Below are 27,555 nucleotides of genomic sequence, written 5' to 3' on the forward strand. Positions count from 1 at the left end.
CAAGTGAATGAAAGTTGCTCAGTCGTGTCTGACTCTTTGCAGCCCTATAGACTGTACAGTCCATTGAATTCTCTAGGCCAGAATACTGGAGTGGGTAACCTTTCCCTTTTCCAGGGGATCTTTTCAACCCAGACATCAAACCCTGGTCTCCTCATTGCAGATGGATTCTTTAACAACTGAGCCACAAGGGAAACCTGTTTACTTAATAAACAAAGCTTAATTTCTCTTCACACTATATAACCAAGTGTCTAGCATAAGGTGTCAGGGAACTTTGTTCATCATGTTTTCTCAGGGAGTCAGAATCAAAGTGACTCTTGCAACATATGCCTCCGTGGTCACCAAAGCAATGAAGGGGAAGATGACTTGCACACTGACTCTTAAAGGCTTTTGCCTGGAAGTGACATATGTTTTCATATGATTGGCCAGAACAGGTCACATGTCATGGCTATACCTAATTTTTAAAAATACAGGTTTATATAGTTTTCTATGTGCCAGAAAAGAGAAAAAATGGATTTTGATGATCAGAACTAATGACTTGCACAGACCTCAAGGATGAACAGGAACTAGCCATTTAAGAACTGAAGGAATAAAGTTCTTGGAAAAGGAGATTGCCTTGGAAAAAGCCCCGAGATGAGAAAGAGGCAAGTGTTTTGAAGATAAAAGAACAGTGGAACCTGTAGTTTTGTGAACAGTAATTTTTATATGATTAAATATTGATTAGGAGAGCTGTTGTTTTGACTAATAATCTGTCTTCTATTAAAAAATATTAATGTGTTAATAGTGACCAATTATTTTTCCAATTAGGAAATATTTTTCCTAATTATTTATCATTAACTTTTTCATTCCCTTTCTGTAGGGTTTTCTTAGGATCATGAAAGATTTTCCTACTGTATTCCATTTATTGTAGGTGTACAGTTGTTGGAATAAAAAGTCACGATATGCTGATTTTCCTTTAGAAGACTTGAATTTAATGTTAAGTCTTCTTGGTTTATAAGAACAACTGTATTTTTCTTTTTGTTATTTAACTTGTCTCAAATACTCCTCAGAAGAGAAGTCTTAAGGATTAAAATTGTAGGGTAAAAGAATATAGGGCAGATAATATAACATTCTCACCCTAAAGTTATTTTCATATATATTTTCATATAGTGGGATATATCTGATCTCTTGCAGTTAAATAAACCCTGAGAAATACCTCTAAGTAAATTCTCTATTTAAATGATGTTTGATTTAGTCCTGGAAAATGGGACAAAATTCTGTCTGATCACTCAGCTAGTTAGGAATGCTCTGTTCTTAATTAAGTGGTCTTTTTAAGTGTAATACTATGGATAATTTTTAAAGTCTGGAATGTAACAAAAGACATTTCAGGAAGTCTTTCATGTGCATACCACCAAATGAAAAGAAAACTAACTTTTAAAAAATTGTGCCAGATCACTTCTTGCTCTTTCTTTTGTTAAAAAAAGAATACAGGTAAATTGAAATCCCCTTTGTTCTTTTTATTTCTTTTTCTCCTGCTTTTCCAGAGATAATCACTATCATGAAGTTATAATACATTTACCTCATTCATTTTATATATTTACTACATTTAGTGTTTCCATAAACTATATATATATATAAAATTGTTTTATATTTTTCATGAACATAAATGCTATCAGCCTCTATGTATTTTCTATCTTATTTTTATTCAGCGTTGCTTTTGAGTTCTTTCCATTCATGCATACAGAACTAGCTTATTCATTTAAACTACTCTGCAGTATTCCACTGCATAACTATAAAGCAATTTACTTATACTTTCACTGATAAGTATTTAGATGATAAGTATTTCTCATTTTTCCTTAATAAAAAATGCTATGATGAACTTCTATTAAAGTGTTTCCTTGTGCATATGTACAAGAGTTTCTCTTGACTAAACAAGCTTTTAGTTTTAACTAATTATCTTTTACTAATTTCTTCTCTTACGATTTTTGCTTCGAAGTATCTACTATGTTAGTCACTCCGTCATGTCTGAAACTTTGTAGTGCCATGGACTGTAGCCCACTAGACTCTGTCTATGGAATTATCCAGGCAAAAATACTGGAGTAGGTTGCCATTCCCTTCTCCAGAGAATCCTCAATCTAGGGATTGAAACTGGGTCTCCTGCATTGCAGGCAAATTCTTTACCATCTGAGCTACCATCTAATATGTAGCCATATTAAAATATTTAATATTCTGCATCTGTTTCATGCTTGAGTAATAGTAACTTTAAAGGATCTAGAATACATGCATAGAGAGAATATGAACAAGAACGAATGTGCTCAAGTTTAGATATTATAATGGCATGAAAAAAAAACCTGTTTATGAAAATATTTTAAAAATTGAGTGAAATTTTACATTAACAATTAGTTTTTCTCACATGCCTCTACCTTGCCCATTCCATATGCAGTTCAGTTTCTGGGAGTATATTAGACAGCCCAATCACTCACAGGCTTCCATCACATATGTGGTGGAAAATGTTACCTCATAGCAGCCAAACCATACCCGGCAGAAAATGCTGTTAAGTAGCCTCTACTGGCAGCCAGATTCATCTGCTCTATGAAAAGAATTATATTATTGAAGAGAATTATTATATACTTGAAAATTTTTCCAGCTATTATCAATTAAGACAGAATGGTTTAAAAACCATCGATTTGTTCAAAATATTATAAAGATTCCTGATGCATTTCCCCCAGGCAACTTATTTTTCAATGCTTGGGATACATTTATGGGTTCAGAGTCATTGTATTTTCTGTATCCCACAGGCTTGCCTGTTGAGGGTTGTTCATTAAAATGTTAACAGAGTTAGTGAAAATCCAGCACTTGGGAGCAGGTGGACTTTAAGCTTTCCTAAGGCTGCAGCCCTAAAGGTAACAGTTTGCTTGGAGACTGTTATGTCTCTTCCAAGATAAGGTAAAGCGTCAGCTGGTCTCAGGTAGTTTTTTCCAAAAGGCTGGATCTCATTTTCAACTGATATTCTTTCTCTCTATGACTTGTTAGATGTTATTTTCATGAAGTGTTTTTTATTCATGTCAACCCTAAATCAGTTCAGACCGTCTAATTTCTCGTTCATATCTTTTAAAAACCTCTTAGGTGGTCCCACATCTTGGGCAAGTTTGTGTAAATTAGGCAAGAGCAGGTTTTCACATTCTAATGATTATGAAGAATCTTTACTAAAACAACTATGGGTGCCTCTTAAGAGTTAAGCATCAGTTAAATATCTTAACATTTGCAGGTGGCATGGGAAAGATTAAAAATTGAAACTCCAGGGCATATAATTAATATATCAATGTTCTAAAATTCTAATCAGAGCACAGATATTCTTGCAAAGAATGATAGCTACCTATGAACTTCACATCCGACCTACCAGAGTCCAAATTATATGGAAAAAATTATATAGAGTCTTAAACTTCAAAACAGTTTTAACTTTAATATTTTCACAATACCTAAAACAGAGGTCTTAATTGTAAAACATGAAAACCAAATTTGACTCATTGATTTAAAAATAATAAATTGTATGTCATGGAAAGGGTAGATCTAGAATGTATAAGCAGTCTGGAGAGGCAAACTTGGAGAAGAGGTAAGAGCCAAGGGAAGCTGATAGCAGAAAAATCAGCTGAGGTCTTCACTGGTTAGCACCTAGTTAGTTTAACTAGGTACTAACTAGGTGTCTTCTTCCGTCCTCTTGCTGTTGAGACGGATTTCTGAATACATATGCCTTTACATCATTTCTCTGTCCTCTTGCTGTTGAGACAGATTTTTGAATATATGCCTTTGCATCATTTCTTCCACCAAAACTCACACAATGGAGCTTTCTCTTAAATGGGAAATGGGTTTGGATGGAGAACAAGGCAAATATGTTCACATTTTCTCTACATAACTCATCATATCTTTTGGCCGTGATTTTCATGAACTATATAAATCCGTTTTTGTTGAGAGTCCAGCTTCAGAATAAAACAATATTGAACATGGTGTTATAGCAGTCCTGTGGATCTCAACTATTCAAACATGAGGAATTAAAATAGAGGCCTTTCTGTTAAACAGTTTAGTTGCCCTTAAAATGTATCATTGATTAAGGAAACCCTGTGGGGTTTATTACTTGGTCTCTGTATCATGACCAGCATTCTGTAATGACCAAGGAATTAGGAAAACTTGCTTACTGAGTAGAAATCTGATAAGCACAGTGCTTATATTATATACCAAAAAAAAGATAGCATGAAAAATATGAGTATATTTATAGGTACTGGAGGAAGATGTTTTCTCTGTAGGAAATTGCAAGTTTGATTTATTTTACTAATTAGTGACAGAAGATATAAATGGACAATATAAGAATCATAATCCTCTAATTTTTGAAGTCAGTCAGAGACAACATACTTAACCTAGGGAAACATCTGCTTGAAAATTTAAAAATTTAACTTCAGTGTCAGGATGTTTTTCTATATCTGGAATGTTAGTGAAGTTTTTAAACATGTGGACGTTGAACTGGGGTTTTCTTTGATGTTCATGGTGAGGCAGTTGGAGCCTCTCCCATAAGCTCAGATGCTGACATTCCCTTTGTCTTCCGTGCCATGAGCCCTCTCTGCTGAGGGCCTGCCCTCGGTGGCACGAGGCATAGGCTCCTGTCCAGGAGTCTGAAGGTAGAAATAGATAATCTGAAAACCAGATAATGTCATGGTTAATCACAAATTGATGATGGTGCTTTTGTTGCCAGGCTGGAGAAGTAGTGCTGGAATAAAGGCTAGGAGTCATGAATCAGAAGGGGTGCTTCCTTTTACAGACCACATTAATGGATAAACATTGTGCTTTTATATCTGTCCATTGTACTTTCTGGCGAGGTAAAAAGGGAGGTTTTTGGTTTTTTTTTTTTTCCACCAAGTAAAAATTATGTGGGTCTGGTATTTCTCTTTGCAAAATAATTTATTTCTGGCTGCACAGTATTAATTTTCAGGCTGTGAAACCTGGCTTTGATTCGAAACAGATCTTTGGGAAAGAGGGAGCTTGAATAATAGAGAAAATAACTCTGTAAGGAAGTATATTATTTCTTGGAAGGATCCTGCTATCCATTCAAGTGGTTTCTTCCAGCTTTCACATCCAGGAAAATTGTCTCCATATATAATTATGAGGAACAAAGCTATGGTGAAGTAGATGGAGGCTTTTCTCCCTCCCTCATCCTTCACCTTGCAATCTCACTGTAATGGCTGTGATGAAATAAAAGCATAGGAAAGTATGCTATGAAATAGAGAATGCTCTAAAATTGTTTATTAATAGCCACAATAGCTTCAGTCATGCCACCAGCAGCTGAGCGTTCATTAACAGCCAGACGCTATGTTAACCCAGCACTGCAGACAGATTCTTTACCAACCGAGCTACAAGGAAAGCCCAAGCTCTAAGTAAAGTTCTTGTTTTATACCCATTTTACCTATAAGGAAACTGAGTTACAGAGCCTCACTCAAGGCCATGGTTGAGTAAGTTGTGAAGCATAGATGAATGGTTGTGAATCCAGAATTGTCTGACTACAATCCTGTGCTCTTCATTATCATGCAAAGTTCCTCTATCTGCATATAATACTAGATCCCCAAACAATGACAGTTTACCTGTGACGATTTCAAGGTAGAAGATAAACTGCTTGAAAAATCTCAGTACTGTGTGGAATAATTATATATTCCTTTTTGTATGCACCCCTAATTGTATATATCTCATTATCATGGGTCACTTTAAGAAGAAATCTTGAGAAAGCTAATCCTGTGACTTTCACCTCTTTTTTTCCCCTGGTTCAACCATCTTTGTGATCTTGGGCAAGTTACCTAACTTCATTGTGCCTCAGTTTTCTCATCCCTCAAATGGGCATAATAGTGCTTGAGTCATCATTTTATTTTGATGGTCAGAAAAGTGAAAAAAATTATGTAATGTATTTACAGTAGTGGTATATTACTCTATCTCTACTTCTATACATGCCACAATTTACATGTCTTATTTCCTTGCATTGCTGACAAAATCCTACACAGGACTAGGATGTGTGTGTGTGTGTTAGTTGTTCAGTCATGTCTGACTCTTTGCGACCCCATGGATTGCACCCCTCCAGGCTCCTCTGTCCGTGGAATTCTCCAGGCAAGAACACTGGAGTGGGTTGCCATTTCGTTCTCCAGGGATATGGTACTATATACTTTCTGTCACTAATTATGGAACATCAGATTTTAGGCTTTAAAAGAATAGATGTGATCTTCAATATATAGAAGAACAACACAAGGAAACACGGAAGAATCTCTGAATTATGATCACTTACAGATATTTTCAATATTATTAGCAATTTAGGCAATAGTTTGGCAGCTGCTAATAAAACTTGAATGCTGCAAGCATGTCATAAGTTTCTGAAGTTCTTCATGATATTTATGATAATAGTGATGTCATCTGGAGGAAGGCCAATTACACAAAAGATACCATTTTATTAAATCTATTCCAGGCAGCCATGTTTGAGGATACGAGGGACTCATCTGCTGATAAAGTTAGATAAGTGTTTGCCAAAGTGCATTTCATCCCACACTAATCTTGAGGAATGCTATTGAATGAAAATATTTTATGAGCAAGTAAGTTTTGAACACTGCCTATGATGGTCTCCTCTTGGCAGTTAATAATGCACACAGGTACGCTGAGGGCTCCTGAAAGTCATGGAGTTTTCACCGTCACATGCACACACGCACACTCTTCCTTTTTTTTTTTTAAACTCAAATGTATTTGATCACAGAATCCTTTTTTTGACATAATACTCAATACTCTGTGGAACTGGTGTTCCATTGACCACATCTTGGGAATTACTGAGTTAGAACATATTTCTGGATCTCAACTCAGTGGGTGTATTTTGGCGTGAAAAGCCCTTGACACCCCAGACTCCATCAGCTGTAAGCCTCTGATTTGATCTTGATTACTACGGGAGAATGACTCAGGAGGTCAAGCTGTTCCATCAAATCCTTTTGACTTAGGGCCAGTTGCTGAAACTCTCTGGACTTTATTTCCTGATCTTTTCATCACATGGTCAGATAATCTCTAAGGGTGTTCCATCTTTAAAAGCTGTTACTGAAAATAGTTGAAATTTAAATAATGCTATACAGTTCTCAACATGCTTTGCTATGCCTCCTCTAGAACGGCCTGGAAACCTTTTGGGAACTTGGCGGCAAAGCGCACCACCTACCTAGCAGTGCAGATTAGTTTGGAAGTTGACAGAACAGTGAGTTTTGCCTTCTGTAGATAGTGTTTCTGGCTTCTTCAGCACTTGGCCAGCATTGTCTACAGTTCCAACACTGCAGCCCCTCCCAGTATTGAAGTAATGACTCTTCATAGTTCACCTACTCAGAGAGTGGAAGAAAAGCTGCTGGTATGACTTGAAGTCAGCTGGATCATCATGCCTCAGAGTGCCTGCTGAAAGAGAATTCCCATAGCTGAGGAGTACTTGCGCCCTGGGAGTAGTGGAAATTCTAAATCCAGTTGGATACGCAGCCATCTGAGACATGGTGGCTCCCTTTGGAGGCATATCTAAGCGGCCATTGATTCTGATAAGCTGGACTTCATTTATTAGCTGAATAAAGGGGTTCCAGTCTTGAAACCAGGGAAAGAATAAATGTGTTCAGTAAAGAGTATTTAATGCAGAGTAAGAACCGTTAAACAGACACAGGACACTGCCCCCCAGTGATCATGCCACTGTGAGGTAGCAGATTGTGATGGCTAAGAACACAAGTTTGGGAGTTGTATACATTTGTCATTTAAATTCTGGCTTTGTTATGCGCCATTTTGGCTCTCTGGGCAATTTGATTTTTATTTTATTTAACTCACCAAAGCCTACTCCTGGGGCGTCCCAGGTTGCTCAGTGGGTAAAGAATCCGCTTGCAATGCAGGTTTGATCCCAGGGTTGGGATCCCCTAGAGGAGGGCATGGTAACCCATTCCAGTATTCTTGCCTGGGAAATCCCACGGAGTCTGGCAGGGTATAGTCCATGGGGTTGCAAAGAGTCGGACATGGAAGTGACTGAGCCTGCATGGAAGTGCAGGCCTACCATCATCTGTATAGAAAAGCTATTCATGCCATCCAAATAAAGTTGTTGTATAGATAACTTTAAATGTTGCACTGCACAGACTTCGTTTTAGGCACTGAAAAAGGATAGGGATGCTTTATAGCATCAAACATAACCTCTTAAAGAACTCTTGCCCTAACGGGAAAGGCTGTCTGTCTCCTTCTCTGTTTCCTCATGGTGCTGGAAGACAGCTACTTCAGTGAACATCAGTGCAACTTTCTGGGATGATGGAAATGTTCTCTGTGCTGCCAGTGTGGTAGCCACTAACCGCATGTGGGTCTTAAGCACTTGACCTGTGGCTAGTGTGACTGAGGAACTGAATGTTTGCTATATTTAATTTAAATTTAAAGTTTAAATTTAGAAAGCCACATGTGGCTAGTGGCTACTGTTTTGGACAGCATGGTTATAGATTATAACAAACCACATTGGTGTGAAATTTGCAACTGCTGAAGTTTCTTTCTCTTAAAATACTATTTCATGTCACAGACAAATTCTACAGTTTAAAAAGTTGGTTGTGGTCCCTTAAAAAAAACAGCAAGGTATTCTTTCCTGGTGAATGTCATCAGTCATATTACTTAGAATTTTTCTATGCAAAGAAGCCTCCATACTGTGGAAGAAAAAATATTCAGTAGAAATACCATGGGATCTTTTGAATTTCACTGAAATAATGATGTGCTTATGATCAGGTATTTGATTATCTTAATCAGGGTCCTGTAATAAAACAATACCACAGTCTTCGTTTATATGGTACAAAATTGTGAATCCATCTGTGGAGGCAAGCTTTTTGATTGTATCCCTATTTATTTATTTATATTTGGTTTTGTTTTGGAGCATAGAGATATTTTTCACTAAAATGTACTATTTATGTTAATATGCAGTGGGCTTTATAACTTATTTTTAAATGAATACAAATTTTTAGATTTTCTCAATTTTAACTTATAATGCAGTAGATGTTGATAGATATAACCCACGTGAGTAAAAGCTTTCAGAGAAACTCATTAATTTAAGGATCTTGAAAACCAAAGAAGTTTGAGAGCTGCTGACCAAAGGCATTCTTAGGTAGATTTTTGTTAATTGCTGCAGAAATTGTTAATTTCTGAAAAGCATTCTTGAATGACTTGGAGTAGATTTTTTTGTCTACTTGCTCTGTCAAATGTGAAAAGATCCCTCTCATAACTCTAAGCTTTTCTTTCTTTTCTGAAACTTTGCTCTTAATATTTCATTGTAGTTTTACTGTATAGATCTTATATCTTAATGAATTGTAATTTTTTAACCTTATGTGATACTTGTTTTGACTCAGTGATTGCTTTCTGTACTTGAATTCCATTCTATTTGATACTATTACTACTTCTCTTTTATATCATTTATGTTTTCCCTGATTTTTCTCTGTCTTGTTTTCTGCTCTTGTCATTTTATTTTGATGGTTTTCTTATAGACAGAACAGAGCTAAGTTTTGTTACTGTAATCAGATCGACAAATGTTTTTTTCTTTGATTAAAAACTGCTTATGTTTGTGTTTATTGTGATTTCAGTATGTTTGGTTTATTCTCATTATTTTGCTTTATATATAAAGATCACTATATTTTGTAGTTTTCCTTTCCTCCTCTGCCCAACATTTTGGCTTAATCACTTACATTTCAAGCCTCTGCCTTCACCGCTATTCTTCCCTAATTAAGTAATTCTGTGAAGTGAAAGGTTAGTCGCTCAATCATGTCTGACTCTTTGTGACTCCATGGACTGTAGCCCGACAGGTTCTTCTGTCCATGGAATTCTCCAGGCCAGAATACTGGAGTGAGGAGCCATTCCCTTCTCCAGGGAATCTTCCCAATCCAACCCAACCCAGGCTTCAAACCCGGGTCTCCTGCATTGCAGGCAGATTCTTTACCATTTGAGTCACCAGGGTAGCCCTAAGAAATTCTGTATTCTTCATTAAACTAATGATTACCATTGTATTGAAACCTTTTTTCTTCTCTTACACCTGTTCAGCAGTGTAGAAATTAAATAATGCCTATTCCTCTCATTCCTAGACATTTTACTTTTTCACATCTCCCAGTCCGAAGTTGAGATCTTAGAAATAAATTTTTTCTGAGTCCTCATTATGGCAAGTATCTCCCCTGTTCTTCAGTTCCTGACATCATCATTTTAGGCTACTGTCTTACCATGTAGGCTCTTTTGTTGTAAGAATCCTTTCTCAAAAATTATAAATTAATAACCTATAAATATTTTTTCACTCTATTTTAAAACTCGACACTATGAATGAGAAAACTAATGCTAGGCTAGTCTGTCTTCATTGTAGATAGCCTGTTCTTTCTTTCTGGAAATGGAAAGATTCTTCTCTTTCTGGTCTTAAGGTTCAAATACTAGAGATTTCATGGGGCTCTTTTTTAAAAAATATATCTTTTCCCCATTATTCTTGTCTAGGATATTCTGGTCTTCAGTCTCTAACAAGTCTCACCTTTTACTTATTAATTTCTCAGGAATTTTGCTCTGTGCTCCAAGCTGTTTCTTCCATCTGATCTTCTAGACAGCTAATTTAGCTTGAAGCAGTGACCATTTGTTTTTCTGTTGTTTGAATATTGAAAGGGTTTACTTTCTTAAGCCAAAAAAAAAATGGCTTTAGTCTTTTAATATGTGTTTGTCTATTCATGAAGCGAATCCCCTTAGTACCTAGGCTAGTCAGGCTCCCTGGGTTTCTCTAGCAGTTACAAACTTGCCATCTTTGTAAGATAAAGTCTTTTTTATTCTACTGAGCTGGTATGGTAGTACTGTAACCTTCCTGCTGAGTGGTCACAGGGGCATCTTTTGCTGTCGAGCCTCTGCTGGTGCTTATGTGTGAGGAACAGGTATACGGCTCCAACCGGAGAGCCAGAAATGAGTCATTTCACTAGTATAGGCCACCACCCCTGCCAGGAGGACCTGGTGACTACCTGCTGGTCTTGATGTGGCAAGTCACAGAGGCAAATCTACCCTTTGCAAGTCAAGTAGAGCCAATGATGGATGCTACCTGTGTCTTTTTAGAAGTCCTAATGACCTATGGTATTTTTTGCTCTTCTGCATTTCCTTAACACTCCCAAAAAGCTAAAACCTCAGTTAAAGGATCACATGGCATGTACTGTCTTCTCAGGAGAAATCTCAGCCCCACCCTGCTAGTTAGATGTTATATTGGAAGTTCTGTGTCAGGACAGAATCACAGAGAAGGGCTTTTGTTTTCCAGCCGTATAGTGTATCACATTTCCAGGGAAAGCTATGGTTTACGAGGTTTGGTTGACTCAATATATATATGTAGCTGTCTGTGTGACTCAGGAGGAGATGATTTAGACAGAAATTTCAGAAAGAAAGCAATTGCATGCATATTATTGCATCTATATTATTATATAAACTGTCTGTCATTAAATTGTGCCTAATATTTTATTCACTGATGCTTTAATCCAGTCTTGTGATCTCATTGTATTTGATTCAAGGAATGTATAAGGTCCATTCAGATATTGGTTTCCATTGACTGTTTGTGACTTCGTTGATAATGGGTAAATGTTTTGTGATCCTGTATTACTTTTCCCTGAAATTATTCAGGCTTACTTAATTATATAATAGGTTTTTCTTCAGTTCACTTCAGTTCAGTCACTCAGCTGTGTCTGACTCTTTGCGATCCCATGAATCGCAGCATGCCAGGTCTCCCTGTCCATCACCAACTCCCAGAGTTTACTCAAACTCATGCCCATCAAGTTGGTGATGCCATCCAGCCATCTCATCCTCTGTCGTCCCCTTCTCCTCCTGCCCCCAATCCCTCCCAGCGTCAGGGTCTTTTCCAATGAGTCAACTCTTCACATGATGTGACCCAAGTATTGGAGTTTCAGCTTCAGCATCAGTCCTTCCAATGAACACCCAGGACTGATCTCCTTTAGGATGGACTGGTTGGATTGCCTTGTAGTCCAAGGGACTCTCAAGAGTCTTCTCCAACACCACACTTCAAAAGCATCAATTCTTCGACACTCGGCTTTCTTCACAGTCCAACTCTCACATCTGTACACGACGACTGGAAAAACCATAGCCTTGACTAGATGGACCTTTGTTTTTCTTAGATGCCATAAAATTGATACTTTATTGATTTGACTTGCATATTATCCATCTTGTGTGTGAATCATTTATATCTGTGAGTCTCTGGTATTTTCATCATTTTAACTTTTTGCTTCAGAAGTGACAGTATCTGTCTGCTTAAATAATCTGCTTAAATAAGTCTATAATCTTATGCAATTTCTGTCATCCTTAAAGTAAGTTAATTGGTTTTGCTCTTGGGAGAGTGCACTTTAAGTTCACAGGCAGTGAGTTTTAGGACTACATCTCTGATGGCCCTCCTCCTTATGAAATGTGTCATCAAAGATAGCAATCTTGTTTGCATCATTGGCCAGCACCTAATTATCTTTCCTCCCTCTTCATTCTTCAAGTGCCCTTTGATGTCAGCAGTAGCCTTGTGCTTTGAAAGACCAGAGAATGGTGAAAGAGGTTCTTATTTGCTGAGTCCACGTTCTGCTGAAATATTAAGTAACAGTATTATGTTACAAACAAAATGCAATACAACTGTGGTCTTTAAAGTAATTACTCATCTATTTGCAGAAGCAGGGTCTTTAATGTTTCTCTGTTAGAGAATTTCTCCCTAACGTAATCTGGCTAGATGGAGACTCATCTTTGGGAAAAATCAGAAACAAAGCAAGACTGGACTTGCTCATTGGGAATTAGGAGATTGTACTTGGGCTGGGAGGAGGCATTTGTTGAACTGTGACAGTATTCACTTAAATGGTAAAGGGGTTTGTTCTGTTAGGAGATGGCAAAGTTACCAAAAGTTGAGACTGAATATTCTGTGTCTTGGGGCCTAGCAAATGCAGCAGGTGTGAGGTAGATGGCCAAGTCCAGTGCCACTTCACTTTTTATCAGCTCTTTGATTCTCCACATATTACTTAGAGTATGATTTTTAGTTTTTTCATGTGTAAAAATGACACACACTTTTTTTTTTAGCACTTCAAAATAAATTGAGATAGTTTATAGAAAGAATCATTATAAAGTGCCTACCTTAAAGACTTAATTTTCTTCTCTTGCTTGCTAGTATGTAGGGACAATGAGTTGCCCTGTCAGAGATGCCGTTTTTCACTCATTGAATGAACACAAACCATTTGCTTCTACTCAGTGTTGGAAGGAGTGGACTACTGCTGAGAGTATATATGGTTACCACTTCTTCAGAGAGCAATTCTGTAATATTTTTCAAACTGGCTAGTTGAGCCAACAATTCCAGTGCTAGGAATTCACCTTATAGAACACCTGTCAAGCTATGTAGTAAAGACCCATGCAGCATTCTGCGCCTTTGTGGGCAGTTGTGAACAACATAAATATCCATCCCAAAGAAGGTGGGCAGTGTGGAAAAGGGGATGTTTCAGAGTCCTCAGTGGTGACTCTCTATATAAAAAAAGACTCAAGGTTTTTTATTTTGGTGTTAAAAACTCGTTTGTTTTACTTAAAAGTGATTTCAAAGTACTGGTTATTTTAGGAATTTTAAAAAAATTTTGTTTAATTGTGTAGAACATATAATGTGAAATTTATCATCATGACCATTTTTAAATGTACAGTTCCAATGGCATTAAATTCATTCACAGTTTTGTGCAGCTATCATCACCATTCATCCACAAAACTGAAACTCTGAACCCATTAAACACTAATTCCCCACCTATCCCCCAACCCCTGATAAGTCTGTTCTACTTTCTGTATCTATGAATATGGTTACATTCATAGACATAGGCATTTTATATAGGTGGAATCGTTCAGTATTTTTTCCTTTTGTAACTGGCTTATTTTACTCAGAATAACTTCCTTAAGGTTCATCCATGTTGTAGCATGTGTCAGAATGTCTTTCTGTTTAAAGGCTGAATAATATTCCATTGTATGTATTTTGTTTATTCATTCCTCAGTCAATGGACATGTAAGTTGTGTTCACTTCTTAGTGTTGTGAATAATGCTGTTGTATACATGGTTGTCCAAATATCTCTTCAGATTCCTGCTTTCAGTTCTTTAGGGTATATTCCTTGAACTTTTAAATTTAGCTTGTAAATATCACTCATCTATTAATAAGTCTGGCAGATTTTAATAGTCACTCTAAGAGGCCTTTAAATAGTATTTGGTTCCATTTTCATATGTTGTTAATGGAACACCTCCCTACCTTTTAAACTGCTATAATATATTGAATACACCTAAGTATTCTTGCCTGGAAAATCCCATGGACTGAGGATTCTGGTAGGCTACTGTCCATGGGGTTGCATAGAGTTGGACACGACTGAGCAACTTCACTTCACTTAATATCTCCCTTAAGTACTTAAATTATACAATTTAAAAACCTTTTTAAGTACTCAAATAGCTCTCATAAACCTAATTAAAATTTGAATGTCTAAATACTCAAACAAATTTATAAAAATCTGAAGTTCACATAAATGATCCAGTTCTGTATGTAAGCATAGTCACATTTTAACATGAAAAATCACAACTCTAAATAAGTTACCTAATTATTTACTTTGAATTGTGCTTACAGGGCAATCTAATAGAGTGAACCAGATGCCATTAAACATCGTTTAGTTGCTAAGTCGTGTCTAACTCTTTTGCAACGCCCTGGACTGTAACCTGCCAGGTTCCTCTGTCCATGGAATTTTCTAGACAAGAACATTTTGGTATTGGTTTCCATTTCCTGAGCAAGGGATTGAACCCGTGTCTCCTGCTTGGCGGCGGATTCTTTACCACTGAGCCACCAGGAATATTGAAAGTGAAAGTGTTAGTCTCTGAGTGGTGTCTGAACCTTTGTGACCCCATGGACTATAACCTGCCAGGTTCCTCTGTCCATGGAATTCTCCAGGCCAGAATACCGGAGTGGATTGCCATTTCCTTCTCCAGGGGATCTTCCCAAGCCAGGGATTGAACCCAAGTCTCCTGCATTGCAGATGGATTCTTTACCACTGAGCCACCAGGAAAGCCCGAGGAAACGTTACAGGTGCATACATTTTGCACAGGTTCTTAATTTAATGACTTTGATTCTCTTCAACATTTCTGTACTTAATTCTAAAATTTCCTGATGTTGGCAGTTGTTTGTCCATCATGGAAGATAATTGCTGTCTCATTTATCTGAGTTAAATATTTAGACCCACCATGAAGTCTGGACTTGCAGACATTCAGGTGAATTTTATTGAGACTAAGGAAACTATATAATTTGAGGTGTTGCCTTCCCTGCATGCTCCAGTTATATCTGTGATCAGAGATTTCAGCTGGCAGACTGACTAGATAGATTCTCAGTTAGAACCATAATGGGATGCAGTCAACTTTATTGTCATTGCTCTGTCAACAGCTCCATTACTCAAAGGAGGCGGTCGTGTCGCCAGGATCATTTGACTTAGGTTTCACACATTCCAGAGATCTGCATTGTACTCACTCCTGTCTGCAGCTCCCACACAGGGCGATTGCTGGATTGCATGTCGTGTTTCTTTGGTTCCTGAGAATGGTAATGCTGCCTTCTTGCTTAAGTTCAAAGACTGTGGAACTTGATGGGAAATCTTAACATATTTTCATACACTGTCTGGGATCAGGGAATTCTTTGTATACTAAAGTGGGGATGAATGGAGTTTTGAATATCTTTAGGGCATTATTTGACTGCACAACTCCAGGGGATGTCATTTACATTAGAGTAGTTGTGGGTAGCTTTCCTGAATTATATGCAGTGTCCATCTGTGCAGCTGTGGACCATAATTGCATTCTACTGAGAGTTAAATAAATAATACTGTAACCACATGGACAGGTGATGTACGGCTATCACTATGACTCATTTCCCTTCGCTTGTGGGGCTTCTTGGGGACACCTCATCTGTTGACCTTACTGCTTTCTCTCACTTCTTATCTGTCCATCTGTTCCTTTTCTCACTCCCCATCTCATCCATTGTGGATCCCACAGTCTATAAATGTGTCCTAACACATTTGCTGTTCTGAACCTTTTTCTTCTCTGACAGACAAAACTCTAGTCCTGGATGCACCCTTATCTCTCAGAGAGCTTCTCTGCTGCCTAGAGCTATTGGAAAAAGTCACAACACAGACAGGTGGAGCCCACTCTAAATTCGATCTTATTCATCCACCACAGAGACGTGTTGGATGTTCCCTGGGAATCCTCTGTGGATTCTTAGGACAGCTTCATCCCCTGAGAGGTATCTTCGGTGTCCATCTCAATTAGCCTCCATGATCTGACGCTCCAGCAACCTCTGCCAGAGACCTAGTGTCCACCTCCTGTTTCACAAGGAAAAGGTATCCAAGAGGTCATGACTCCTTCTACTCGGCTGTATAAACATGCCGACCTCTCTGTGTAATTTGCCCTTCTTCCCTTGGGTTACAAGAACAGGGTTTTTGTTCTTCTGTCTAAGGATAGCTCCTCTACACAAATTCTGGTTTCACTCTCAGCCTGATTCCTTAGGGGTCTCGCACTAGAAATTATTATCTTTTAGAAATCCTTGTCTCTTCCACAAAAGAAGACAAACAAAAGAATAAATAAGCAAAAAACGAAAACAAGAAAATTTTTTCTCTCAATCCCAAATCCCCTACAGATCTATTTTTGTCTTTACCTCCCAGAAACCTTTCCAAAGGTTGTCTGGTTGTCCACATGATGATAATGCTCACCTATTGTTATCTAGCACTGTTTAGCATCTCCAATTATACTAAGAGGACTTGAGAAATATAGCAGAATTCTCAAATATATTGAATTGTATTCATCTGAAATAAAATGGTAACATAGGCTATAATAATAATAGAAAGCAGAAACTATTAGCAAGGATGTGGAGGAATTAGAATCTCATTCATTACTGGTAGGAATGTAAAATCATGAAGTTATTTTGATAAACAGTTTGACACTTTATTTAACAATGAAACATATATTCTCCATACAGCCCAGCAAAAGACCAATACTTGGTTATCAGATGTGATACATCCATACAGTTGGAGAAGAAAATGGCTACACACTTCAGTATTATTGCCCCTTGAATCCCATGGACAGAGGAGCCTGACAGGCTACAGTCCATAGGGTTGCAAAGAGTTGGACACAACTGAGCAACTGATATAATATCCATATAGTGGAATATTATTCAGCAGTAAAAAGAATTGAAGTGCTGACTCATGCCACATAGCAAGTATGGATAGTCCTCAAGTACATTATGCTAACTAAAAGAAGTTGGACAGAAAAAAAAAAATCACATACTATTTGACTTCATTTCTATGAAATTTTCCAGAAAAGGCAGCTTTATAGTGACAGAAAGACCAGTAGTTGACAGGGGCTGAGGATGAGCACAAGGAGTCGTCTTGGGATTATGCAAGTGTTCTAAAATTGGGTTGTGGTGATGGTTGCACAATTCAATAACATTTATGGAAAATTATTGAATCTTATATGTAAGATGGGTGAATATGTGCTGTGTAAGTTAAACTTAAAGGAACTTAATTTTTGATGAGATTGCTAATTGTGCCCATTGGTTAATGTGAATAAAAGTGGAATTATATTAGAAAATCAAAATAGCAATATTTATGTTTCATAGGATAATTTTTAACAAAATTCTCTTCGTCGTATGGTAATGAGGAAAATATCTGTTTACAGCTCACTGAATCCGGCATACCAGTTGTTAAGCAGCTTGCCCCGTTCTGCCCTTCGTTACTTCACTGCACGTATGACCTTCACTATGAATGGTTAGCATGGTCTACAGGAACATTTTACCCACAGGGAAACTGTGATGAACGTATAGCCAGCCATAACATTTAATTAAGGCCGCTCAGTACTCTTTGACCATAGTTAAAATGCTAGTAAAGTCTGGGACAGAATGTTTTTAATCTGATCAGGCAATTTAAATCTCTTTTCGCTATCTAATATTTGTTCACATTTTCCTTGTTAGTATTTCTGGGAGAAGTAGGTTACATTGTAAGTTTGAAAGCAAAATGTAACCAGAGAAGAAAGTAGATTCAGTGCAGTCTTAAAGAAGGGAAATACAAGCAAAAGAAATAAGGAATGGTTAATAACTCTGTTCCTGGAAAGGGGGGTCTGGGGTTGATTAATGAGGGCCTTCACCTGGAAAGTTTCGTTGCAGAGGGTGTTCTTATCTAGATAGTCCTCGTCTCCAAAAAGAGCGAAGAGGAGATAATTTTAAGAAGGTGTTGTAGTTAGAAGAAAAGAATTTTTGACAAATTGGTTTACTTAAGAATGAAATTATGGCTCTATTCAGTCTTCTCTGTGGGAATCCTGAAAGTGTACAGAATGTGAACATAGGTATATATGAACAAATCTATCAAAAAGTGTGTTAGATTTTTGGTGAAGAATGGACTTTTCCCTACTTGTTCAGGACTGGATATAGTTTATCATAAGTCTGATATTTATTTAAAAGGGGAAAATAATGTGTTGTCTGAAGGACAATAGAGTAGGTTTAAAAAATTTACAACCTGGCAATGTGTGATGTGGGGAGGGAGCATGTACAAGGTTGACATATCTACAAGTATAATACAAAGATTGTCTTCTTCAAAAACGTGATTTGTAGCCAGCACATCTGTTGTTCTTATGTAAGGGATTAAAATGAGCTATTTTTGTTGAAGTTTAGCTGCAGAGTAACAGAATGTTAAACCAACTTGCTACAAAGGTTACCTATTTTGGATTTTGTTTCCTTTGTATTGAACTTTTAAAATGTTTTTTTTCTCTATCTGACAAAGCCTCATTCTTCATTAAAAAACAGAAATATTTTGCGACTTTAAGTTGTATTTTTGTCATGCTACAGGATTCAGATGACATCTAAGTTGTTCTAGTTTAGCATTTTGAGTGTTAAATTAGACCCCAATTTTATTTTCTCCCCCCTAGGAGCAGTTTTTCATAAAAATGTTACCAACATTATTGACTGTTTTTCCATTGAATGTAACGTTGTTTTGTTTTTACAAAAATCTGAAGTAAACTTGTTCTGGCTTTCCCCTTCACATAGAATTAGTTGTTTGCATAAAGGTTTATCAGGAAATCCTGAATATCACCTTACATTCCCAAGAGTTAATAAACTGTGCGTACAACCTCTATTTAAAGGGGGGGAAACTTTTTTGCGAATTTTGTTGTAGTTCTGTAAATGTTAGTCATTTAACTTGTCAGTCTTTAGGAAACTGATGTTTCTCTGATTTCTTGTGTCTTTCAAAGTACAAGCAATAAAATTAAAGACTTATTAATGGTTCAGATCTGCTTAAAATAATACATATTTATGTATGTGTGTGTATATATGTACTGATCATCTTATAAGGTCATTTGAGTAAACTGTAATGTAAAGATAGAAATGCCCAGCTTTCAAGTTGCTTATAGTCTAGATCTGTCCTTCTTAAACTCTAAGGTGCCTGTGAATCTCCTAGATGACTCAGTGGTAAAGAATTTACCTGCCAATGCGGGAGACATGGGTTAAATCCCTGGGCCATGAAGATTTCCCAAAGGAGGAAATGGCAACCCACTCTGGTATTCTTGCTTGGAGAATCCCCACGGACAGAGGAGCCTGGCGGGCTATCAGTCCATGGGGTGGCAAAGAGTCAGACACAGCTGAGCAATTAAAACAATAGCAACAGTGGATCTCCAAATATCTTGGGAAATGCGTATCCTAGTTCAGTGAGTCTGGGATGACAGCCGAGTTTATTTCTAACCAGTTCTCAAGTGATGCATGTGTTGCTGGCCCATGAACCACTTTGAGATGCCAGGGTCATAGTAGACTATCCTTACTATTCATAGAAGAAAGCCTGCCTATAGATCATATGTGACGTACATTTGCTAAAGTTTTTATTGTCATGTAACAGAGCTGGACAATGGTAGAAGCATCTTCTAGAAATCAGAGATCATATAATATTAACTTGGAAAGAGTCCATGATCATAGGCCTCATTAGTACCATCTTTCTAGGTGAGCTCCACAGAGAACTAAACAGACTGACATGGAATCAGAAACCAAACTGTTAGTACTAAATGATTATAATCAACCTAGACCACCTAAATGTATATATATTTGCAGTATGGAAGGGTGTGTCTTCGTTGGTTCTGTCTTGATTTTCTGAACTTTTTTCGGCCACCTGCGCCCTTATGGCACCTGCTCTAATGACTCCTCTGCACCTGTCAATATTCTGAAAACCCTATATGCAAAACGGGACTTCAGAGTATTGACAGGTGCAGAGGAGTCATTAGAGCTGGTGTCATAAGGGCGCAGGTGGCGAAACCCATGAGTGGGGAGGGCCGGGCGGCTGGGCCGTGGTGTCATCAAGGGGACTCTTCACCACTGCCATGCAACGTGACAGGCCTAGCATGGCCAGAACATCCAACTTTTTAAGAAAGGCCAGAAATAGAAATTTCATGTGAAATTTCCCAATTTACATTGTTGGCTACTCATTTAAAACATTAGACGGGCCAAGAAAACACATCTGTGTCCCAGACACAGCCCTGAGCCACCTATTTACCACGTCTAGGGTAGAATACATTGAAGTCTTGTAATGCACTTCTCATTATCGACACATTCTGAGTTTTCACGATGAAATTCTCTGGCCTTTTGTCACTCAGGATTTTGATCGGAAGAAAGTCTCTTGTTTTTTGTATTTGGAGGAGCTGGTTTTGAGATTGGTGTGTGGCTATAAAAGCTGTCTCTCTGCCTCTCACATTCCAGATTACAGGACAGGTCCGTGTTTCACTCAGGTCAACAACCAGATGTGCCAGGGGCAGCTTACAGGCATTGTGTGTACGAAGACGCTGTGCTGTGCCACCATTGGACGGGCCTGGGGCCACCCCTGCGAGATGTGTCCAGCCCAGCCTCAGCCCTGCCGACGGGGCTTCATCCCCAACATTCGCACTGGAGCTTGCCAAGGTGAGTGAGCCTTCAGCCCGTGTGCGCCGAATCTCCCACGTTGTCTGGGCTCCGCTCACTGCACTGGGGGCATCTGCCTCGGTGGATGGGAGCCTTTAACCCAAAGCGGTTTCCAAGAGGGGCCTTATCATCTCTGACGATGAGGGGCCTGGCTACAGATGGCTTATCTTCTGTCCACTTAGCAAATTAGTGTTAACTGACAGAGAGGGAGAAAAGAGATATGAAAAATTGGGGGAAATTTAAATAATATTTAATACAGTCAGAAGATGAGCCATTCCATGGCGTTATATGTTCCCTACTACAGCCCATCAAACTATGCCTATGTAAATACCCAGGAGACACATTTTTTCTGTCTTTCCAATCTTGTTAAAGACATGAAAACCCGAACTCAGGTGATAGGGGAAAAGTGAGCCATCTGAGATTATCAACAGGGTCTTCAGAGACAAAGCAGTAACCCAGACCGTGACTGCAGTTACTCTGAGCTTATTAATCAGTCGGTTACAATCTTGTCTCCAGGCAATCTTCCCAATCACATCCCGATGTATATGTATCAGGGCTATATCTGGGCCCTGAGGATGCTACAACCATCAACTTTAACCCAAATAGTGGAAATTGTCGTATACTTACTGAATAATTTATTAATTTTCAGCCACTATGATTCTTAGTCTTGTTAACAACTTCTCTGATGTATGGATTAAGTGCATATTTAAAGCTTGGAACAGGGTGCTGTAATGAGCTTTCAAGTGGTAGTAGGGTGAAAGGAAAGTGGAAAGTACTTTTGTATTATTGACAGAAATGATGTTATTCATTATAAGACATGGGAGTTAGTTAGACTTTGTTACAACTAAATCATATACAAAGTTAGATGTGAATTCTTTCAAATTGATGTTAGTAACCAGTGTCAGCAGCCAAAGATGGAGAAGCTCTATACAGTCAGCAAAAACAAGACCAGGAGCTGACCGTGGCTCAGAGCATGAACTCCTTATTGCCAAATTCAGACTGAAATTGAAGAAAGTGGAGAAAACCACTAGACCATTCAGGTATGACCTAAATAAAATCCCTTATGACTATACAGTGGAAGTGAGAAATAGATTTAAGGGACTAATCTGACAGAGTGCCTAATGAACTATGGACGGAGATTCATGACATTGCACAGGAGACAGGAATCAAGACCATCCCAAGAAAAAGAAATGCAAAAAAGCAAAATGGCTGTCTGAGGAGGCCTTACAAATAGCTGTGAAAAGAAGAGAAGTGAAAAGCAAAGGAGAAAGGAAAGATATACCTATTTGAATGCAGAGTTCCAAAGAATAGGAAGGAAAGATAAGAAAGCCTTCCTCAGTGATCAGTGCAAAGAAATAGAGGAAAACAATAGAATGGGAAGACTAGAGATCTCTTCAAGAAAATTAGAGATATCAAGGGAACATTTCATGCAAAGATGGGCTCAATAAAGGACAGAAATGGTATGGACCTAACAGAAGCAAAAGATATTTAGAAGAGGTGGCATACTATACAGAATACTTCTGTATTCTACACAGAAGTACTGTACAAAAAAGATCTTCATGATGCAGATAACCATGATGGTGTGATCACTCACCTAGAGCCAGACATCCTGGAATGTGAAGTCAAGTGGACCTTAGGAAGCATCACTATGAACGAAACTAGTGGAGGTGATGGAATTCCAGTTGAGCTATTTCAAATCCTGAAAGATGATGCTGTCAAAGTGCTACATTCAATATGCCAGCAAATTTGAAAAACTCAGCAGTGGCCACAGGACTGGAAAAGGTCAGTTTTCATTCCAATCCCAAAGAAAGGCAATGCCAAAGAATGCTCAAACTACCACACAATTGCACTCATCTCACACGCTAGTAAAGGGATGCTCAAAATTCTCTAAGCCAGGCTTCAGCAATATGTGAGCCATGAACTTCCAGATGTTCAAGCTGGTTTCAGGAAAGGCAGAGGAACCAGAGATCAAATTGCCAACATCTGCTGGATCATCGAAAAAGCAAGAGAGTTCCAGAAAAACATCTATTTCTGCTTTATTGACTATGCCAAAGCCTTTGACTGTGTGGATCACAATAAACTCTGGAAAATTCTTCAAGAGATGGGAATACCAGACCACCTGACCTGCCTCTTGAGAAACCCGTATGCAGATCAGGAAGCAACAGTTAGAACTGGACATGGAACAACAGACTGGTTCCAAATAGGAAAAAGAGTACATCAAGACTGTGTGTTGTCACCCTGCTTATTTAAATTATATGCAGAGAACATCATGAGAAACGCTGGGCTGGAGGAAGCACAAGCTGGAATCAAGATTGTCGGGAAAAATATGAATAACGTCAGATATGCAGATGACACCACCCTTATGGCAGAAAGCGAAGAACTAAAGAACCTCTTGATGACAGTGAAAGAGGAGAGTGAAAAAGTTTGCTTAAAACTCAACATTCAGAAAACTAATATCATGGCATCTGGTCCCATCACTTCATGGCACATAGATGGGAAAACAGTGGAAACAGTGACTGACTATATTTTTCTGGGCTCAAAATCACTGCAGATGGTGTTGCAGCCATGAAATTAAAAGACGCTTACTCCCTGGAAGGAAAGTTATGACTGACCAACCTAGACAGCATATTAAAAAGCAGAGACATTACTTTGTCAACAAGGTCCATCTAGTCAAGGCTATGGTTTTTCCAGTAATCATGTATGGATGTGAGAGTTGGACCAGATAGAAAGCTGAGCACCAAAGAATTGATGCTTTTGAACTGTGGTGTTGGAGAAGACTCTTGAGAGTCCCTTGGGCTGCAAGGAGATCCAACCAGTCCACCCTAAAGGAGATCAATCCTGGGTGTTCATTGGAAGGACTGATGTTGAAGCTGAAACTCCAATACTTTGGCCACCTGATGTGAAGATCTGACTCATTGGAAAAGACCCTGATGCTGGGAAAGATTGAGGGCAGGAGGAGGAGACAATAGAGGATGAGATGCTTGGATGGCCTCACCGACACAATGGATTTGGGTTTGGGTGGACTCCTGGAGTTGGTGATGAACAGGGAGGCCTGGCGTGCTGCGGTTCATGGGGTCGCAAAGAGTCGGACATGCCTGAGCGACTGAATTGAACTGAACCAGTGTCGGAAGTAGAGAGGTTTTTTATCCAGCCTATGTAAATGGTATATTGTGGAAAGCCAGGCCAGTGTCCGTCCAAACCCCAAACGAGAATTGGTAGATTGCCGAGCCTGTACATAACCTCAGTCCATTGAATTATAAAATCTGAGTGCTCTGCATAATTTGGTAAGTATATTTCTGACAGTGGCCTCCAAAGGTTTTTCTTAGTTTTGTAGGTTTATAAAAGGTAGTGTTAAAAATGCATCTAAACTCTTTTCAAATCAGAACTGCAGGGGTACCCAAGGGATGACCCTGTTGTTGTTTAGCCGCTAAGTCCTCTCCCACTCTTTTGTGACCCCCTGGACTGTAGCACGCCGAACTTCTCTGTCCATGAGATTTCCCAGACAAGAATACTGAAGTTGTTGCCATTTCCTCCTCCAGGGAACCTTCCCAACCCAGGAATTAAACCTGCATGTCTTGGGTCTCCTGTATTGACAGGCGGATTCTTTACCACTCTGCCACCTAGGAAGCCCCAAGGGTGACTGTACAACCCTACAAATTATCAGCTTTATATTTAATGCATGTAAAAGCCTGGTCAGCTGTGGCCTTAGAATGGTTTTGTGAATGTTTTGTCTCTTGAATTAGTACCAACCACAACAAATATGAAAATCAAGTTAAATATCATTTTTAATCTGTTATTTACTGGGGATAATAAAATTCTAAATCATTGATGTGACTAATGGTATGATTATAGAGTTCCTAATAAAGCAACATTTTTTTCTACAGAATATATACTATGCTATTAATATATAGTATATAGTATTTATTTACTGTACTACATAGAATTCCTAGATTAGATATAGACTACTGTATAATTTATATAATTTAATAGATTACTATTAAAGATAAAATACTGCATAGATCTACTAGATTAACACTGACTGGATTTACTAGAGTAAAAGCTTTTGTTTATTCTCTGGCATTTTTCACCTTCTAATGCACTTGCCTGTTTATTGTCTTTTTTGGTTTTGAAAGTGAAAGTGAAAGTGTTAGTTGCTCAGCTGTGTCCGACTCTTTGCGACCCCATGGACTGTAGCCCACCAGGCTTCTCTGTCCAGGGAATTCTCCAGGCAAGAATACTGGAGTGGTTGCTATTCCCTTCTCCAGGGCATCATCCCGTCCAGGGATCAAACCTGTGTCTTCTACATTGGCAGGCGGATTCTTTACCTTCTGAGCCACCAGGTTAAGCCCCTTTTTGCTTTTACTCTCCCCCAACTAGAATGTAAGCTCCATTTGGGCAAAAATCTATTTTATTCATTAATGTTTCTGAGACATTTAGAATAGTGTCTCACACGCAGTAGATACTCGGTAAATAACTTTTGAGTTAATAAATGGAATTGATATTAAAATACTTTCAAAAACCACTGTTTCATAGAAATAGTCCTGGTTGAAAAAACCCTCAATTTCTACCAAAAAAAAAAAAAGATCACAAATTACCAACTCTCCTCATCTTTTGTATCTGTAGTTAGACTTTTTTACATTGATATTTTGTCAAAGAGGCCTAGTTTTTCTGAACACAATTATGGAAAATGTGTCATCTGATCTCAAACTTCCTGAATGTCCTTCAGGATTGAGTAATGTCTGAAAGCTTATTTGTTTGATTTTGTTTATGCAGCAAAGATAAGTTTTGGACTCCATTTGCCTAAAAATATAATGGATTAATACAGCTACAGGAGCAAAATGAAATTTGCCACATGGTTAAAATGTCTGGAAAAACAAGTTCTGCTTTGTTTCAAAATCATGGCATCGTCAGAAGGCTCTCAATTAAACACTAATCTTCAGTTCAGGCTATTTTAAGACTGCATCTTAACTGTGATTTCATTTTCCCCTTTAAATTCCTAGACTGTTTCCCAAATACTCTGCCAAATTAATTTGGAAGGTAATAGAATGGGAAACAATAAGACAATAAAACATGATACATGTCATACTTTTTTATAATAGTGTTCTTTTTTAAGGGGTATTTGAAAATTTTTGTAGAGTTGAAAACATTTAGCTGCGTAGATGATAACAGTAAATAGCTTAGTATTGGTTTTAAAATATGGTTTATATTAGCCAAGGGAGGACATTGCTGAAGTTCTAAGTATAATACTATCCGGTAACTGATGCAATTAGTGAATTACTTTATCTGTAGCCTAGGAGGGAATGAAAGGGGATCTTATAATCAAAAAAGGTAACTATCAAAAATGAGATCCAGTATGAAATTAAAATGATACTTAAAAAAACATTAAGCTGTGAGGAAACTAGTAAATTTTTTTTTTTTTTTTTACTTTTCACTGTTGCTGTCATGACTTTCTGGACTTAAATAAGCGGTGTCAGAAGAAACCCCTTCCTAGGGTGCTGTGAGGTCAGTCATAATGATTCTTGACTCCTTCCATGTTTAGATTGTTTCAGTTCTAGTCCATAAGCCTAAGTCTAATCTATACTTAAGCTTGTATATTCTTCATTTTATTAAACACAAAGGAACTAAAGTTGCCTCACATAGGCCTTAAAATTTAAGCTAGCATAAAATGAGTGAATTAAAGGTATAAAAAAGTGGCATTAAGCTGTTTTTCAAGAATATTTGTAAACTTCAAATAAATATGTCATGAACTGTCACTTGCATATGTTGTATTATTATTTTTTTTTTACAATTAAGTTCTTTTTAAATCTTTACTGACTTACAAGTTCACTAATTAGAAGGAGATTTTATTTAAGATTAATACTTGACTTTGGGTCTTTGAGATTTTCAGATAGTGTAAACTTAAAATTTTAAAGAAAGTGCAGAGAGTTTGATATGAAGCTGCTGCAGGCAATATTCCTTGTAGAAGTTTTCAAATCAACCTGATTCTTCTTAACACTCTCTACTCTTGCTTCAGGAGAAAATGGCTCCATATAAAGATGAGTACTAAAGAGTAAAGGCTTACATGTAAAACCTGAAAAAAAGAGAGAATGAACATGAGGAAAAGATAGAAGAACATGCTTCATGGAAGAATTATCTAAATGAACACAGATATCATGTACTCTTTTATCTCATGGGAATGAAAAATAATGTGTTTCTATTCTTAACAGGTGCTCGAAGAAGCATTCTAAGAGTTCAGTAAAGACAGTCAGAGATGCGTAGTGCATACTGATCATACTCAAAAAAGAAACTGAAGGAATAAAAACTTTACCTAATGAAAGGCAAATATTACATATACACACACAGACTTAACATAAAACTGAAAAAATCATGAAAAAGGTTGATAAGCTTGAGGAAATCACAAAGTGAACTGTCAGAGGACAATAAATAATGATTGTAAAGAAGCAGAAAAGTAGTAAAGAAAGCTGAAGCAATGAACTGGAAACAACAGAAAAACTTTCTAAAATAGATAGAAGTTTCAGTTTGCAGTTTGGAAAGTATAGCAGTTCACCAAGAAAGAGAAGATAAAGGAGAATCTTGTGGGCATAATA

The 27,555-nt window shown here is 37.8% G+C and overlaps 1 protein-coding gene across 1 annotated transcript in view; it reads left to right on the top strand.

Moving 5' to 3' along the window:
• The window catches only part of FBN2 (fibrillin 2), a 218,876-nt gene that overhangs the window by 36,143 nt on the left and 155,178 nt on the right, over positions 1 to 27,555 (top strand). Inside the window, exon 6 of the mRNA XM_065934320.1 lies at positions 20,771 to 20,968. Coding sequence (XP_065790392.1) covers positions 20,771 to 20,968 — 198 coding nt within the window. The remainder of the gene's footprint in view (positions 1 to 20,770; positions 20,969 to 27,555) is intronic.

This window comes from Muntiacus reevesi, chromosome 1 (genome assembly GCF_963930625.1).
Source record: "Muntiacus reevesi chromosome 1, mMunRee1.1, whole genome shotgun sequence".
NCBI classification, from domain to species: Eukaryota; Metazoa; Chordata; class Mammalia; order Artiodactyla; family Cervidae; genus Muntiacus; species Muntiacus reevesi.